The sequence below is a fragment of the Bos mutus genome, chromosome 23, assembly GCF_027580195.1.
Source record: "Bos mutus isolate GX-2022 chromosome 23, NWIPB_WYAK_1.1, whole genome shotgun sequence".
Lineage (NCBI taxonomy): Eukaryota > Metazoa > Chordata > Mammalia > Artiodactyla > Bovidae > Bos > Bos mutus.
Genome location: NC_091639.1, coordinates 30621559 through 30640879, shown reverse-complemented (window position 1 = coordinate 30640879; position 19321 = coordinate 30621559). Strand labels below are relative to the sequence as shown.

General features: G+C 44.2%; 1 protein-coding gene and 1 non-coding gene across 3 annotated transcripts in view; one reads left to right on the top strand and one right to left on the bottom strand.

The window, feature by feature from the left end:
• Positions 1-19321, bottom strand: part of CLIC5 (chloride intracellular channel 5) — a 172695-nt gene that overhangs the window by 108979 nt on the left and 44395 nt on the right. Inside the window, exon 1 of one of the 2 annotated variants that reach the window (XM_070360716.1) lies at positions 8460-8810. The exons of the other annotated variant lie outside the window; for it this stretch is intronic. Within the exon in view, the coding sequence (XP_070216817.1) occupies positions 8460-8522 (63 nt within the window). The 5' untranslated portion in view covers positions 8523-8810. Of the gene's footprint in view, positions 1-8459; positions 8811-19321 lie in introns of those variants that run through there. 2 annotated transcript variants of the gene reach the window in all.
• LOC138985163 (U6 spliceosomal RNA) lies at positions 12381-12485 on the top strand. The gene has a single exon (XR_011462417.1). It is a non-coding gene; the product is annotated as a U6 spliceosomal RNA (small nuclear RNA).

The following is a 19321-nucleotide window of genomic DNA, read 5'->3' as shown; positions in this document are numbered from 1 at the left end:
TCTTCCCACCACATTGTGCAAAACAGTATAGGAACCATTCTAACAAAGCAGGGACCAAATCAAGCTCCTATTCTGGGTAGAACCCTCTGGTTACTCCGCATTACTCACAAGGGGTCAAAAATCACTTAGCTGCCATTCAAAGCCCTTTCTCACCATTGTGTTTCTTTCTCTTATTTCCAACTGTGTCCTTCCATATGCCACTCTTTTTGGCCAACCTTGAATACCCCACTTCCAGGCACTCAGTGACTTCTCATCACTCTTTAGAGCACAACTCAGGGACTTCCCTGGTGGTTCAGGGGCTAAGAATGCACCTTGCAATGCAGGGGATGGGGGGTTGATCCCTGGTCGGGGAAATAAGATCCCACATGCTGCGGAACAACTAAGCCCTTGAGCCACAACTAGAGAGTCTGTGTGCTGCACTGAAGATCCTGCATGCCATAACTAAGACCCCACGCTGCTGCTGCTGCTGCTAAGTCGCCTCAGTCATGTCTGACTCTGTGCAACCCCAGAGATGGCAGCCTACCAGGCTCCCCAGTCCCTGGGATTCTCCAGGCAAGAACACTGGAGTGGGTTGCCATTTCCTTCTCCAGTGCCTAAAAGTGAAAGTGAAGTCACTCAGTCGTGTCCGACTCCTAGCGACCCCAAGGACTGCAGCCTACCAGGCTCCTCCGTCCATGGGATTTTCCAGGCAAGAGTACTGGAATGGGGTGTCATTGCCTTCTCTGAGACCCCACGCAGTCAAATAAATAAATAAATGTATATATGTATGTATATTTTTTGGAAAGTTCAACTCAGGTCCTATCTCCCCAAGACTAGACCTGGAGACCTCATTTGAGCCACATGCATTCCTCATTTCATTGCCTACCAAGCATGTGGCATGATGTTGACATTTTTACTCCTCAGCTTCTAGTTCACGGGCTGCTAAGATGCCGTCATCTCTGATCTCCCCTCCCAGCTTTCAGCTGTCACAGAGCCTGGCACAGAGTAGCCTGGCTCCACAAACATGTTTGTTAATTGGTTAATTGATTGATGGATTGTTTTCAATCTCTTAACTCCCCACATTCTTTATCTTACTAATATTTCCTTCACACCCAGCTTTTTAAATGACTTGTCACTCCTATATCATAAAAAAAAAAAAAATTACAGAGGAAGAGAAGCAAGTTTAAAAGAGAGGTCAAAAGCATTCCTTTCCTCCTTTTCTGGTTTATTTAGGGTCAATCCTGGATGACTCATGTGAAGAAACATATTTGCCTCAACTGCCTCCATCCCAAGAAACGCATACTTCCAGTAGGGAGTCAACTTTCTCTTGCCCTTTGGATCCTCCCCTCGGTAGGTTCAACCCTATTTACCCACAAGCTGGGCCAGCTGTTCTCAATCTTTGATGAATCCGAGGATCGCCGGTGGGAGATGTCTGGGATTCACCCCAACCTCTTGAATCTGAATCCCTAGGGACAGGGATGGGCAAACCTGTATGAAGAAGCTTTGCAGTGACTTGTTTTGTGCCCCAAAGGCTGAGTGCCAGTGGCCTAGCCATTGTTCACCACGAGCAGTGCAAGAAATATAACTCAAAGAACCTCTCTGTGCTAACAGAGCCAGAGGGGACCTCTTTCCAGAGGTTAATAACTCCATTGCTTTTTACCAGAAAGAGCTCATTTTAGTTCTGACAGCAGATTATCTATCTTATTTACCCTTAAGTATTTCACGTCTCAGATCTAAGACATTCCTTGAATAAATATATGAATTTCCAAAGTAGGTTGTCACTCAGGGAGCTGGCAGACACTTCCCCGGTAGTTGGAGCTGACCCCTCAGAATGCCAGCAGGGTCAGATCTAAGATGCCCTGGGTGGAGACTCACCTTCAGGAAACCCATGATTAACCACTTTGCATCTTCATAAAAAAGACACTTGGGGATGGCTCCTGGGTAATAGTTTTTAAAGGTACCAGATATTAAGAGTCTATTACATTTTCCCAATAGTCTAGATAGGTAACATGCATACGTGTGTATGTGTTTCCTAGGACAGTAGCCATGGCTAGGCAGAGCTTGAAGGTTGCAAACAAATGGGAACACTGCATAGAGATTTCAGGGGTCCTCTTGGAACTAAAGGACCTGAAACTCCAGAAGCTTCTTTCCTACTGAAGAGTCAAAATTGTAGCACCTGCGGATGAGCCCGGGAGGCTCCACCTGGAACCCAGGGACAAGAAGGGGATGAAACCCTGGAAGTAATACCCCCATGGAGCTGAAAAGGGAGGGGCCAGCGTAGCACTCCCAGTGATTTGATGCATCCTAGTCCAGCCCCTAGAGCAGCTACCAGAGTGGGAGCAGCTACCAGAGGAATCAACACCCTTTGAGCTGGAAGAATCTGACCATTGGTCAGTGATCTACCCTCTCCTGGGGTTACATTCCTCCAGACAGTGGTTGGTGGGGGCCTCCAGCTCTTGGAGCAGCAGCCCCATCAGAGGCGATCAGATCCAGAGACCACTGTGCTCCAGCTCCCATCACTCTGTGTCTCTGCACCAGCGACTTCTGGGACATATTAAGGAAGGAACGTGCGAGGGCTTGGCTTCTCACTTTTTGGGCTATCCTAGGCCTGCCAAGGAGGCTTTACCCAGATTCTACACATCTCGTTCAATGCTCACAGCAACCCCAGGAAACAGACATTGCCATTATCAGCATTGCACAGGCAAGACAACTGTGGCCCAGAGACGTCAGGCAGCCTGTCCTAGCTCACACAGCAGGTGACCTTCGGGGCACCAGAAACTGCATTCTTCTAATGCATCTTCCATCACCACTACCATGGGCTCAGCATCTGAATTTCAAAAGAAACCAAGAATTAAAAGCTTCTGACTTATCTGAACCCATGGGCTCTTTGCCCTGGGTGGAGAAAGCTACCAAACACTCCAGAGACACAGCTCAGGTAAGCAGGGAGGCAGGGACTGACACCACTGGCCGTGGGCTTTAACATCTTCAGACCCCCAGTCCTCACTGTCACCACCTGCCAGGGTACCTGAGACTTGTATGAGTTGACCTTTGACATCGGTACTCCCAGGGATGTGTTACCAGGTAAGGATGCACTGCTGACACAGCAGGGCAGATGGATTTGCGTGTTGCATTACTGACCAAAGAGCAAAACAGGAGAAAACAGTGGCATAATGTGATAAAAGGAACTTCAAAACCTGATAAACCCATGACTGGCCAGGTGACCAAGCAGCCAGTGGCCAGCTGGGGTCTGAGAGGTAACACAACAAAATTTGATCCCGTCTGTTCTGGAAGTCAGATGACCACGCCACGGGTCGCCATGACTTGACTTGTGCTCTGCACCACTGTCAGAGCCTTCTGGATCACTCCATAAATGAAATGACTAGCCATTTCCATCAGACAATCAGCAGGCCTCCGTTCTGTTTCCCCCGGGGGCTGAATTGATCATTATTTACTAGACCGACCCCACACACAGACGGTTCTGGAGTCCTGCAGATAAGGGCTTTATGGTCTGTCAGCATCTGTTCACTGCAGCACTGTTGGCTGTGAGCTTTCTATCAACAGCACTCCTAATGAGAATGATCAGGATGACCTGAGGCTGTTAGATATTCTAGACATTTATCCACACTAGCAAAGCCACCGAGCTCAGTAGTGGCAAAGCTGCCTGCCGAGAGACCTGCCTCTGATCAGGACTCAGTGGCTCTGCCCAAGAGCTCCACTCCAGAGTTGCCTGGGGGTGGGGGTAAAAACACCGCTTCTGGGTCCCACCTACAGAAATTGTGATGTAACTAACCAGGGAGAAGCCTGACATCAGAAGTTTTAAAAATCTCCCCCAAATTATTTGATGCTGTAGCCAAATTTGAGAACCACTGGTTTCTGTTGAAACTCAAGAGACATTTGTTTCAAGTTGGGTGGCTTTGGTGACTTTCTACCTCTGGGGTCTAGGGCGGGGACTGAAGGTGGAGGTGTCGATACGGAAGGAGGAATGAATGCCTTGATCTAACTACACAGCACATCCTGTGTTTGTCTTCCCAAATCACTTTCTGTTTTGCTTTTATTTCCTTGTTCTTTTTTCTTTCAACAAACCACGCTCACTGCCTCTATCAACTCTAACCTGTTGTCCTCCCTTTGTGATCAAAGTCCCAGCTGTGTATGATCTCATTTATTCTCAAAATAGCCCTGCGAGTGAGGAAGCAGCCAGGCCATTGTTCCCTAAGGCAAATCAGGGACCTGCAGATCAAGAAAGGTTCTATCTGCCACGGGACTCATATCCTTATCGAAGTCAATGTGTTCTCAGCAATTTTCAACTTACACAATGTTTTCCTCTATTTGTTCCCGTGGCATCCTCACAGCCAGTCTGTGGTGACAGTATTTTCATAACCAGGGTGACCACACGTTCTCATCAACCCCAGGTGACACCTGCTGTCCCAACCTAACTACTGGAAGTACCTCCTTTCTCTCTCAGGAGTTTGGATGATAAAAGATAAGGGCACTTTATTTATAATCACCCGCTTGTTTTAAGAGTGGGGATGTTGAGATTCATAGAAGTTATGGAACTTGTTCAGAGTCACTTGGCCAATAAGAGGCAGAGACAAGATTTGAACCCATTTCTCTGTCCCCTCTGCCCCATTCATATTTGTTGGGAAATGAGAATGAGAGCTGACAGACTCAATTCAAACCTTTCTTATTATAGATGAAGAAATTAAAAACGTTGGGTCAATGATCTCTTAAACATCCCCATGAGATGGCTTCCCCGGTGGTCGATTCAGTGACTGGGAATCTGCCTTGCAGTACAGGGGACACCAGTTCAATCCCTGGTCCAGGAGGATCACATATGCTCACATGCCTCAGAGCAGCCAGATCCATGTGCCACAACTACTGAGCCTGTGCTCTAGAGCCTGGCAACCACAACTTCTGAGCCCAGTGCGGCAGCTACTGGAGCCTGTGCTCTGCAACAAGAGAAGCCACTGCAATGAGAAGCCCTCGTGTGGCAATGAAGAGCGGTCCCCACTCCCGAAGCTAGAGAGAGCCCTCGTGCAGCATCAAAGACACACCAAAGCCAGGGAAAAAAAAAAAAAAAAACTTTTTAATTAAATAAATAAATCTTTAAAAAAAAATCTCCATTAGAATGTTCCCTGGAAGGGAAAGACTTGGAGTACAGAGCAGGGATGGGTGGGAGCCTTGATAGCGTTCCATGACCATATTAGAATGGACTGGAAATGGAAATGGCAACCCACTCCAGTATTCTTGCCTGGAAAATCCCATGGGTGGAGATCTACAAAATCCCTGGTGGGCTACAGTCACAAAGAGTTGGACACGACTGAGTGACTAACACATTGGAATGAATTCGTAAGTTGCCAGTAAGTGTCATCTTAGAAACACTTGAAAGGCAGACTTGGCAAAAGAAGGTACAAGGCCTGACATATGGGTATTTGAGAAAGAGTAAAGAATTTAGAGTCTAAACTGCTAGTTGAGGGCTGCATTTGAATGTTATTTACTGCTATCTACTTCTGAATATTTCACTGACGCTCTTTGAGCACCTGAGTTTTTCAACCATAAAATGGGATGAACCATCATCCTTAGTTCCCGAGGTTGTTACAGGGAGAGCAAACTGCAGTTGGCAAAGTACTCTCTAGCATCATGTCTCAAGAGGTCCCTGGGAGCCACATGTCATTTGTTTTCATCACTTTTTACCTGTGAATCAAGGCTCATGGATTAACGAAGCCGGGGATCCAATGAGATAAGGTATTTGAATGTGCTTCCTAAGTCCTAAAATGCCACCGTTTAGTATTATTAATAAGCAGCAGCAGTGGTAACAGATAATGATCACCAATCCATCTGGCATAAAATCTATTGTATGTCTTTGAAACTCTCATGATAATGAAGGTTTTAAGTGACACACAGAAGGCTTTCCTGGTGGCTCAGTTGGTAAAAAGTCTGCCCGCAATGTGGGTGACCTGGGTTTGATCCCTGGGTTGGGAAGATTCCCTGCAGAAGGAAATGACAACCCACTCCAGAATTCTTGCCTGGAGAATTACATGGACAGAGGAGACTGGTGGGCTAGAGTCCATGGGGTCATAAAGAGTCAGACACAAGTGAGTTACTAACTTTGGCTTTCACTTTTCCCAGGGGACAGGCCAGGTTTGGAGGTGGGTGGGTCTCTTCGAGGGATTGTTGAAGATGACCACATCACAATACTTACTGGATGAGGAGAGCCTCCCTGGAAGGTTTCCTAGAAACCAACCTTGCTGGGCCTGTAGAAATCACCTCGGATACCTGAGACCTTCCACAGGGCCTTTCTTCTGATGGGAATCCTACAGCTATGAGACATGATAAACCATGGAAATACCTGATTCTATAAATCAGGACATGGCTGGCTGCCTGGGCAGTGTCTTTATTTCACAATTATTTTTAGCCTTTACTTGCCCTTGTAAATGATCACTACTAACCAGAAGCTCAAAAAGGGGGTGGGGGGATCAAAAGAGCTTTCCTATCTGATTTTTTGTTCCCCATCAACTTGGTTTCTGTGCTGACCAAGAAGGCCTGCCTGGCTCTCATGGATTGCTTTCCTTTAGGAAGAAAAAAATTAAAAAAAAAAGACAACACAGGTACTTTAGAATTCTTGTGGGCACTGGGGGCTGCTAAGTGAGCTTTTTATACAAATGGAGAAAACCTCCAAGTTGCCAACCTGAAACTCAGAAGGTGCGGGTAGAATGGGCTTCTCACTTAGGAGCAGGGCAAAGGGCTCTTTTGGTTCTAAAAGAGTCAATTTGTGTTTCAAATAGCTTTCAGGAACTTGACACTGTGAAACTACCTGCTCCCAGGGAATCTGAGAAAGTCCTAGAATAGCTTTCTTCAAGAAGAACAGCAAGACTCCTTGCTCTGTGAAAGCTCTCCGTATTCGCTCCCTAGACCGCAGGCCTGGATGCCGGGGTCAGGGCAGCCCTGGCCAGCTCTGAGTCCAACACTGCTCAGCCTGGGAGGACATGACCTCTTTCATTACCTGGGTCTGCCAGAGAGCCTGAAAATCCTTCCCAGAGGGGTCCCAGAACTAAATGAGGGTGACGGTGATGGAAGCCACATTTGGGGGAAGAGAAATAGGTCCAGGAAAGTTGTCTCACTAAAAACCAAATGTAATCTCTATGCATAATTTTGCAAAATAACCCCCTAAATGTAAAGCCCAGCCGAAATTTTTAACAAAACTTTGTGGGAGGCTGGGCCAACTGAGAGTACTTTTCAAGTGTAAGATAAGTCACAGCTTGTTTATTATTTTTTAATAAAATAAATAAAAATTACCGAAGACCAAAAGGCTGCTATCAGTGTCATATAGATCTTACACTTCCTGTGAAAATCTATTTGTGTATTTAGTTTGTAGATAAGGATCCTCTAACCAAAACAAATTTAAAAGGCATGTATATTTCCATACATTTCCCCATGTATAAAGGAAAATATACACGTCTTTTAAATTCAGCCAGAACAGGCACCAAGTTCTCTTCCCTTCTCAGTTACCTGTATATTTCTAGGGAAACTGCATTCTAAGATGTTTGGGGTTTTTTTTGTTTATTTTTTCCCCCCTTTTGTGAAAGTTCTCAGCACTCAGGCAGCCTGCCGGCGGCTGCCCCTCCCCCAAGTCCTGGCGACTCCGCACCGCCCTGGAGACAACTCTCCTGCTCTCAGGTTTCTCGGCTTCTGGAGGACCTATCAAATGTTTCTTTCTTATTACACTGGAGGACCGGGAAACGGTGCATCAGCCTTCATCCTTCCTCCTCCAGGTTGCAAAGGAAGTGTAGCAGCTTTTGACGTTAGACTGTTTCGGCGCGGGGAGCGAGGGGACTTAATGAATTCCCCCCGCCCCGTGTCCCCTCCTCCAAGTCTGCCTCAGGTCACCCTGTGCATTTCCTGATACAACCCCGCGGAAACATGATTATGACACTAATAATAATGTAGGCGAGTGGAGTGTTTGCTTTCCGCTTTGCAGATCACAGAACAAGAACACATCTTTGTTCCCTTTTGCTTTTCTTTTAATAGAGTAAAAGAGAGAACGGAGGTTTTAAGAAATGTTATTTCTACTTTGCCAAAAATCATATTATTAGTAATGCTTTCTTTTCTCCCTCTTCCTTCCCCCCGCCTTTTTAGAAGAAAGCTTCATGTGTCCAGCCAGGTTCCTGCCCTCACCCTGCACCCGAAGATGCCCTTCAGGACAAACCAAAATCGCGCCTAAGCAGGGTGATCGCCGGTCCTGCGGCAGGTTTGACAAACTCTCGGAGAAGACAGCCACCTGCCAGAATGCACCTGACTCCATCTCGCCCGGGAGCCCCGAAGCGAGGCTCGGGTTTGCAGAAAGGCCACCCCAGGGACCGCCAGGGCGAGGCTGCGCTCCCTGGGGATGGTCGGGCGTCCTAGAGCGCTCGGCGCCGTGGCAAGTGAGCCGCGATCCCGGCTGGAGGCGCAGCAGGTGCGGCGGCGCTAGGACGCCGACCTACCTTCACGAAGAGCTCGATCTCGGGGTCCCGGTCGTCCCCGTTAGCCGTCGCCGCGTCCGTCATGCCGTCGGCGCCCGGGGCCAGCGTCCCGGGCCGGGGAGGCGCCACCTCTGCGGCGCCGGGGCCAGCGCTCCTGCCGCTGCTGCTGCTGCTGCCCGGGAGGGCCCCTACGGAGGGCGTTTATTTATCTAGTTTCTTTAATCTATTTCCCCAGCCGGTGACAGCGGTGCCTGAGGGATCGGAGTTCCGGGCGATCGCACGGAAAGACAGAAGCCAGGAGAGGGCAGAGGACGAGGCAGAAAAGGTGGGCTCGGGGATGGGCTGCAGGTCCCGGGAGCAACAAGTGCCGCGCGCTGGGAGGTGTCACAGGATCCGCGCGGGGCGGCGATCCTGCTGCCGCCGCCTGCGCCCAAAATAGCCGGCGCCGCGGGGCGGGGTCAACCCGGCGGGCGGGAGGGGCTCCGGGCGAGCTCGGCCCCCGCCCCGCATCCCAGGCCCCGCGGGGCGCGCCGCGGACCAGCGCCGCTACACCGCCGCTGGGATAGGAGGATGTTCTGGGAAAGATAAAGGGGGAGGAAGTGTGAGAGGAAGCGGGGGAGGATGAGAGAGAAAAAGAGATGGCTTTAAGCCTTACCTTTCATTTAACGAAGCATCAGCTCCTCCAAGTTAACTCTCCTACCAGCCCTTTCCACTAGGAAACTCCCTTCCTGCCTTAGGGATGCTCAGAGTGGGGAGGAGCTACGGGGAGCCGGGAAGAGAACGCAAGGACCCTGAAAACTGTGCATTTGCCATCCTCGTGCGGGATAGGTTAGAGTAGGGCTGGGAGAGGAGGAGGCAGGGAAGGGCAGGGTGCTGTGTAAGGTAGAGAGGTGAGTCTGCCAGGTCAGGATCCGTGTCCTTTAACCTCTGGGCTGTTTTGCTTTCCCCTTCTTTCATTTTTTTTTTTTTTTTTTGGTTTTTTGTTTGTTTGTTTTTTCCCTTTGGCTTTCTCCTCTTTTTTTTTTTCTTCTTTGTTTTCTATTTTTATTTTATTTTTCTTCTTCTTTTTTTAATGACATAGAATACTCATACGGGCTTCCCTTGTGGCTCAGCTGGTAAAGAATCCGCCTGCAATACAGGAGACCTGGGTTCGATCCCCGGGTTGGGAAGATCCCTGAAGAAGGGAAAGGCTACCCACTCCAGTATTCTGGCCTGGAGAATTCCATGGACTATATACAGTCCATATACTTTGGCCACCTGATGCGAAGAACTGACTCAATGGAAAAGACCCTGATGCTGGGAGAGATTGAAGGCAGGAGGAGAAGGGGATGACAGAGGATGAGATGGTTGGACGGCATCACCAACTCGATGGGCATGAGTTTGAGGAAGCTCCAAGAATGGGTGATGGACAGGGAAGCCTGGAGTGCTGCAGTCCTTGGGGTCACAGAGTCCGACACGACTGAGCGACTGAACTGAACTGAATATGCCTATGGAAAAATATGCATATCATAAATGGACAGTTCAATATATTTGCACAGTCTGAACTCATCCATGACACCAACATCAGAGAAAGAGGTAAAATGCTAGCTGCTCTTCCAGAAGCTCATCCCGGTCTCTCCTCTCTAGCTCTCCTCCCTCTCATGGCTGTCACCCACCTGGGGTTAACTTATTACCCCTACTTGTAATAACAGCACAGGTTAGTTTTGCCTGGAATCTTACAATAAGCGTAGTATATACTCCTTGGTGTCTGGCTTCCTTTGTGTTCACCACTGCATTGGTGAGATTTATCCATCCTACAGTGTGTAGTTGGAAACCACCCATTTTTGTTGCCACAAGTTATTTATCCATTCTCCCTCTGATGGATATTTGCATAGCTTTCAGTTAATGACTTCCATGGGGCTGCTATGAACATTCTATGAAACATCCTTTCACAATACGTGGACACTTTTTGTTGGATATATACTCAGGAATGGGATTGCTTGTTGCTAGAGCATTAGAATGTTCTCGAGTAAGCACTGCCAGCGGGTTTTCCAATGTGGCTGTACCAATTTACATTCCCATCCTCCATTTCTTTTAAAAACAGGTGCTAAGTCTTTTGTATCTGGAATCTGGTCAACTTCTGTTTGTGTTCTTTGCCTTCTCTAGCTGATCCTGTCTATGCTCTGTCCTGCCTGACTTATAAATACATATTTGTTCCATGACTTTCTAAGAAAAAAATAATCACTTAATAAAAATAAGTAACAGTACTTATTAGGTACCAGGCAAAAAATGCTAAACACTCTACATGTCTTAACTTATTTCATCTTTATAGATAGTGTTATTGTCCCAATTTTACAAGTGGGGAATCTGAGGCATATTTATTAATATTTAAGTATTTTGCCCCTAGTCATTCAGTTAGGAAATGGTGGAATCAGGATTTGAACCCAGACAGACTAAGCCTATGCTCTCAACTACTCTCATCGTAAGGCACTTTGGGAAAAAAAGGCACTGTGCTGGACTTCATGGAGATTAAAATCTATTTCAGGAGAATATGCCCATGTAAAGAAAAACTCAGACTGCCATACAAATTGGGTAGATGAACGGGCTGTGTAAGTCAGCTTGCTGAGAGATTATTCATCATCGTTGGAGTAGCCGGAAAGAGAGATCTCACAGAGCAGAAGCAACTTCCTGAATGGCAGGCATCTGATCGACAGAGAAGATGGCAAGGTGTCCTGACCACTGTTTATGACAGGTTGTTTCCCCATAAACTTCAAGTGCAAATGTCTCCTGCTCACCGAAGGAAACAGTCACCAAGCCCAACTTACAACCCTCATGGTACCCTACAGCTTAATCAAGGTGAGGCTTAATTGCTCTCCTCCTCAGTTTCAGGCTTACATCACCAACGCCTTTAGCTCTCACCTTCACAGCTGTACATTCCAAGCCAGTGACTGCATACTCTGGGAAAGACAAGGTTACAGAGGGAGACAGCTACCTTCACTGCATGCCGCACAGACTCATCACTTTCCTATTCTGGCCTGTGGACAATATTTGCAATAGTAATTGACAGAGGTAAATGAAATTTTATGCTAAAGTGCCTTTGAGGGCTTTTTTTTTTTCCCCCTGAATGAAGATGCTTTACACATGTGGTTAGTTTCTTGGCTATGAGCTTAACAATATGTGGTATGACCTCTATTTTCCCCTAATCCCAAACCTAGCAGAGTTAGCTTTTTAAAAAAACATTATTTACTTATTTTATTTTTGACTGCACTGAGTCTTTGTTGCTGCACACGGGCTTCCTTTAGTTGTGATGAGCGGGGGTTACTCTTCCTTGCGCTGCACGGGCTTCTCATTGTGGTGGCTTCCTTGTTGCCCTCGAGCACAGGCTCTAGGCTTCAGTGGTTGCAGCACGCGGGCTCAGAAGCTGTGGCCCACCGGCTTAGTTGCCCCGAGACAGGTGAGACCTTCTTGGGCCAGGGATCGAGCTTGTGTCCCCCTGCATTGGCAGGCAAATTCTCCTCCACTGGACCGCCAAGGAAGTCTGAGAGTTAGCTTTTATTTCATCTTCTCCAAATATCTACCACCTACTGAAAAATGGAACAATTCCCTTTTAATTTCTAGATACCTCCCACATGGACATCCCTATAGATAACTGATAGTTTTGATATTATAAACTTTCATTTAATAAAAAAAAAATTCTGCTCTGGTTATAAAATACTTCTGGCCTATTTCTAGTTTTTAACTCCACATTCTGCTTCATTTCACAATAAAAAGACTTCTTTTTTTATATATAAAATGACTACCCTTTTACATCAAAGTATAATTGGTTAGGCAATTCGAACTTTCATCAGAGAAAAGCACTTCTCTGATCATATAGACTGTACTTCTAATAATCATAGTTTCACAAACTTGTTTGAAGTTTTGGATAAATCCTTATTAGGCAAGCACTTCAAAAACATATTCAATGTTCACTTTAGCAGCACATATACTAAAACTGGAATAACACAATAAAGATGAGAATGGCCCCAATGAAAGGATGATGTGCATATCTGTATGACACTCATATTTTTGTATGATTGTTGAAATAAAAAAATTTATCTGACTGAGTTTTCAATATATTCATATTCAATGATACGACATAAACGTGAAGGCAAAGGAATTTATATAGCTGTAATATTTCTATACATCATTTGAAGTGGCAAAGTATGAACTCTAAGCAGATTAAGAAAAGTCAGGTATGCATATGGTAACCACTCCTAAACAACAGCTATAAAACTTACACGAAGAGATATGGTTTAAAAAAAAAAAAGTAAGTTAAAGTGTAATGGCAAGAAATTCTCAAATAATCTAAGAGGAAAGAAAAAGAAAGCAAACAGAAAACTAATCATACAACAGCACACTTAAATGTAACCATTTCAATTCAATTTAAATGGTCTAAACACAACTAAAAGTTGGAGATCAGGGATTTCCCTGGTGGTCCAGAGGTTAAGAGTCTGTCTTGCAATGCAGGAGATGTGGGTTTGATCCCTGGTCTGGGAGGATCCCATGTGCCGCAGGCAGCTGGGCATGTGTATGGCAGTACATGGACCCTGGGGCCCACACACCACAACTAGAGAATCTGTACGCTGCAAGGAAAGATCCCACACGACACAAGAAAGATCCCACGTGCTGCAACTAACACCTGACAATACAGCCAAATAAATAAATACTTTTAAAAGCTGGAGATTTTTGGATTGGATTAAAAACAAACCAACCAAGATCCAACTATGTGCTGTCACAGAATCTCACTTCAAATGTAAGCAGATGGGGAAAAAATACCATGCAGCTAGTCAGAAGAAAACACCAAACAAAATAGACTCCAGAAAAAGGAACTCATCATGGATAAAGAGGAATATTACATAATGATAAAAGAGTCAAGTCATCAAAATCTATAACAACCGTAAGTGTGTATGTACCTAATAACAGAGCTTCAAGATACATGAAACAAAAGTGATAAAACTGAAAGAGGAAAAAGACAAACATGGGATCGCATTTGGAGACCAAAACCCTCCTCTGTTAGAAACTGATAGCAGAAGAAGACAAAAAGTCAGCAAGAGTATAGAAGACCTAAAAATAACAATCAAAAAATTTGACCTAATAAACATTCCCACACAACAGAACACACGCCATTTGCAAGTACACATGGACAGTCACCCTAATAGACCATATTCTGGGTTACAAAACAAACCTTAATCTTTTTAAAAGACTGAAATCTTACCACATATATTCTCTGGCCATAAAATAATCAATTAGACCAATACTGAAGATATAGGGAAAGCCCTTAAATCTTTGAAAATTAAGCAATACACTTTAAGAAATTCACTGGTTAAGAAGCCTCAAAAATAATTAGAAAATATTTGGAACTAAATACAAATGGACACTGCTGCTGCTCAGTTGCTCAAGTCAGGTCAGACTCTTTGTGACTCTATGGACTGTAGCCCACCAGGCTTCTCTGCCCATGGGATTTTCCAGGCAAGAATAATGGAGTGGGTTGCCATCTCCTCCTCCAGGGGATCTTCCCGACCCAGGAATCGAACCTGGGTCTCCTGCATTGGGAGGTGGGTTCTTCACCACTGAGCCACCAGGGAAAGGTCACAAATAAATATAGAATCTATCAAAATTTGTGAGATCCAGGTAATTCAGTACTTAGGAAGAAATTTATATAAGAAGTGTTCTTTTTAGAAAAGAATAAAGATTTCAAATCAATAATCTAAACTTCTATCTTAAAAAATTAGAAAAAGAATAGCCAGCTAAACACAAAGCAAGAAAATCCAGGAACCCCACCTCCACCCCTGATCCATGGAAAAATTGTCCTCCATGAAGCCGGTCCCTGGTACCAAAAATGTCATAAAAGATCAACACAGTTAATAAACTTCTAGCTATATTTACAAGATAAAAAGTGTATAAATTATTATGAAACACCGATCATCTTTATAAGGATATCAATATCTTACTGAATGCCAGGTATATCATTAGTTTCAAGCTCAAACCTTTAGGTACCTAATGATATTTAGTTGAATCCACTCTTTCTGCCCAAGGTAGCTATTTAATAGGAATTGGTTTCTTTCACCCTTACATTCTCTACAGAGGATCTTTTGGACAATCTCAAGGGCTTCGGTTTCAAGCTGAGGGGACTGGCAGATTTTGATGGCAGCTGCTAAAAGCATCAGTCATATTGTGTCTTTGTGGGAGGACCACGTGAGTGTAGCCAGAGAGAGGTGAGTCCTTCCACTTGCATGAGGTCACAGGTTGGGCTGCGAGGAGGACCGGGTGGGTTCCTAGTTCTGTTCCTTTATAAACTAACATTTGGGTGTGCCCCACATTGCCAGTGATCTTTGTCCTCACAGCAGTCTGCCTACCTGTGCTCAGCAAAGGGAGAGGCCAGGGAGTAGGCTGGCCTGAAGCCAAGAGTCCTTGTCAACAACTGTCATTTATCCCGTTGGTTCACTCATTACTCATCCTTCCACCAGGGTTTTGGGGATGCCATGCTCTTTCTAGAATCCTTTGAAAAAATGCAGGGTAGGTGAGCAATGAGCAGTCTTAGCGCTTGCACTATCCCTCCATGGAATTCCTTCAAGGGTTGAATCATGTCTTTCTCATAACAATAAAAGCTCCTTGAAGACAAGAATCCTTTTTGTCTCTTTTGCACTACCCATAGAACATAATGGGCCCTTGTTATAAACTTGCAAACAAACTGATAATATTCCCAGTACAGTGTATGTGCTCATTAAATAATGGTCGATGGAATCAGTTAATAAACAACTGTGTTGTTCTCTTAGCTGCTCAGTTGTGTCTGACTCTTTGCAACCAAATGGACTGTAGTTTGCCAGGCTCCTCTGTCCATGGGATTCTCCAGACAAGAATATTGGAGTGGGTTTCCATTCCCTTCTCCAGGGGATCTTCCCAACCCAGGGATCAAATCCGGGTCTCTTGCATTGCAGACAGATTCTTTACCACCTGAGCCACCAGGGAAGCCCGAATAAACAACTGGCACCTCTTTTATTCACATCCTCCTCCTCCTCTTGGACTTCTGTTCATATCATGCAAAGGCTAACTTAAGTGAAATGGGCCTTACTGTGTGGAGACTTTATAATTATTCTAATTCTTAGCTGAAACACAGGAAAGGATTCTGTAACAGTACTAAGAGACCACCATGTGTGAGAACGCTAAATCTCTTATCAGCTCACTTTATCTTCATAATAACCCAAGGCAGTGCAATTAGTCTCATTTCACAAATGAGGAAGCAAAGACTTAAAGAGGTGAGGAACTTGTCCAAGGTCACATAAATAATTATAAACAACATAGCTGGTACTCTGACCCAGGTCTCTCCATTATTAAAGCCTATTTTCTTAACCACCAGGATTTACTAAGTATGTGAAGTATGATGTTGTTGGACGAGGTTGAAATGCTGATAGAGATTTAGAAATGGCATTGAATTGGTAGGATCAGTGACTGGCTGATCTTAGATAAGAAATGACTAGATTTGGGGTCTCTGGAACCGTAAGAGACACACAGACATAAGCTGAAAAAAGAAATAGGGACCAAGAAGTGACCAAGAACAAAAAATACCCATTCATTGGAAGGACTGATGCTGAAACTCCAATATTTTGACCACCTGATGCAAAGCACCAACTCCTTGGAAAAGACCCTGATGCAAAGTTTAAATAATACTATTTATGAATATACATAATGCAACCAACATACTGACTGATGCATAAACAAAGGACAAAAGAGCCCTTTTGTCTATAAGGCAGTGCTACATTTCACAGTCAATTTCTCACTTGATCTTTCACTTAACAAGATAGCTACTATCAGTGTTCCATTTTGCAGAAGAGGAAGCAGATTCACATAGGTTAGTCAGGAAACCAACCAAAAACCTCTAGAGCTGGGGTTTGAATCTAGATCTGCTTGACTCCCAAAAGTCTACTTTTAGTGACCTCAATAACTAAGCACTATTTAATTATTTTATTACTGTATTTAAATGCATAGAAACGTGAGAGAGGAAGAGAGAAACAGAGACAGAAAAAGGAAGTAAATGCCCAATTTAGAAGTGAAGGCTGAAGATCAGCTACTAGAACATTCAAAAAGCAATGCTCCCAGGTAAAGAATGGAATTTGTACCCTGTAATTACCCTGACCCATGTTTGATGGCCTTCATCCTTTATCTGATTGTCTCCTTGTCATCGTATCAGCTCTTTAAGCTACATAAAGAATTATTTTCTTTTTTTTTATTTTATTTTATTTTTAAACTTTACATAATTGTATTAGTTTTGCCAAATATCAAAATGAAGAATTATTTTCTGAAAGGCAAAGTATATTATTGAGAAAATTATCAATTCTCTCTTGGAAATAAGCAGAATTGATCAAATTGAATTGCTATTATTATCTTTAAGGATTTCCCTGATGGCTTTGCAGGTAAAGAATTTGCCTACAATGCAGGAGATGCAGGAGTTGTGGGTTCCATCCCTGGGTTGAGAAGATGCCCCAGAGGCAGAAATGGCAACCCACTCCAGGATTCTTGGGAGATCCAGGTTCAATCCCTGGGTCGTGAAGATCCCCTGGAGAAGTGCATGGCAACCCACTCCAGTATTCTTGCCTGGAAAATCCCATGGACAGAGGATCCTGGTGGGCTATAATCTATGGAGTCACAAAGAGTCAGACATGACTGAACAAATAACACTATTATTTTAAACATCATCTGTCTTAAAAGTGGGAGCAGCAATAAAAGTCAGTTCCTCTCTTAGAATTCTAGGAATGTATGTATATGTGAGTATTTTCTTTCTTCCCATATATTTCCTTATATATCTCTTTCTCTACTTTAGGAACTCAGAGAAATAAAACATAATATTTCTGTACATAATTACCTGGTCACAACTAAGCAGGTACAGAAGAAATTTATTTCTGCAGCACAGTAGTAAGTGATTCTCTTTAATCTATATTCAGAGGGGAAGATTTAATTCTATTTTTGTCATGTATTTTCTCCAATCTTGTGCAATCTTTTATAATCTGCCGGGAAGATTAACCCTACTCCCACAAAGCTTGGACAGAAAAATCCGAGAGTATTACCTTGAATTGTTTCAATTTCCTTCTTCCAGGGAGAAGACAGAAAAAGCACTTCAAATATCTCACTTTAGTTAAATTTAGCAAATACGCCCTTGTTGGCCTTTCTGTGCCAGGCACTGCCTTTAATACTGAGGCTAAATTTTTGAAAAAGACCCAGCCTCTGTCCCAGAGAACTCACAGCGCCTAAAACAAGTGTATGTGTGTGTAGGGGATGCTCCCATTCTTCAGCCCTTCCAGTTGAGTGGATAGAATGTGTTTGTTGTTGTTCAGTTGCTAAGTTTGTGTCTGACTCTTTCGTGACTACTGGCTAGGTTTCTTTGTCCGTGGGATTTTCTAAGCAAGAATACTGGAGTGGATTGTCATTTCCTCTTCCAGGAGATCTTCCTGACCCAGGAATCGGACCCATCTCTCCTTCACTGGCAGGTGGATTCTTTACTGTTGAGTCACCAGGGAACCCAAGGAACATAGAATTGAAGTAGATCTGATAATATTGAGAAAAGATGCTCATTGCCTACATTTTTTGTGACCAGACAGCACTTGAATCTTTACCAGTTGATTCATAAATGAGTCCTCTTCCACTGAAATAGTCACAGCCAGGGTTACTTCATGTTCATATTCCTTTATCTATTGACTACTTATTAGACACCAAATACTCTTGGAAACACTGGATATACCTTGGGGAACAGAACAGTTGATCATAGCCCTCGCCTGGTGGGTCTTGCAATTCATGGTGGGAAATGGAATAAACATATAAACAATAAATAGATGTATAGTTATAAAAAATGATCAATATTATCTGGGTTACAATGCTGAAGAATCACAGTGAGGAGTGAGGGAGTCTCTTTTGTAAGGTGTCCCTGAGGTAGGCCTCTATGGGAGGTGATATTAAACTCAGATGTGATTGATAAAAAGGGGCCAGTCATGTGAAGACTGAAGGGAAGAGAGAAAGGAACAGAATGTGTGAGGGCCCTGAGGTAGAGAAAACAAAGCATTTAATGTCGAGGAACTGAAGGTCTAGCTTGAAATTCTCCATGCTATGCCCTGTGTAATATGGTGGGGTCACATTTTCATCTTTTCCTAGTAATTACATTATGTAACCTTTGTAATTTCAATGCCTTGCAGTAGAAACTCTGCCCAGAGATTTTCATTCAGTGCGAAGTTCTAGCATGAAGAAATAATGACAGCTCCATCGACTGTATATAGAATTTGCAGCCAATCACTATCTGTATTGCTCTGTAATGATGAATAATTTCCTCAGTTAAATACACTTTGGAAAGGTTTGAAATACACCTCCATATGAAAGACAGACATTAATTTAAGACTCCTTTGCAATATCCATTTTTCACCTCAAGATCCCTCCTACTTGGTTCTGCTCACTGGCTGCATCTCTACTAGGCAAGGGGGCTTCTCGGGTGGCCCTAGTGGCAAAGAACCCAGCTGCCAACGAAAGAGGTATAAGAGACACGGGTTCGATCCCTGGGTCTCAAAGATCCCTTGGAGGAGGACATGGCAACCTACTCCAGTATTCTTGCCTGGAGAATCTCATGGACAGAGAAGCCTGGCAGGCTATAGTCTGTAGGGTTGCAGACTTCCATTGCAGTCACGATGAAGTGACTTAGCATGCACATATGCACACCATGGGGAAGATGGTAAACCCACTTCTAAAGGCTGATATTTTATCTAACTGATGTTATGTTTTTTAAAAATGCATTGAAATTGATTTAATTACAGTGAAACTCATTCTTTTTTTTTTTACCTTGCTCTTTTGGAATCTTGTAAACTCAACCATTGTTACTTCTTCCTCTC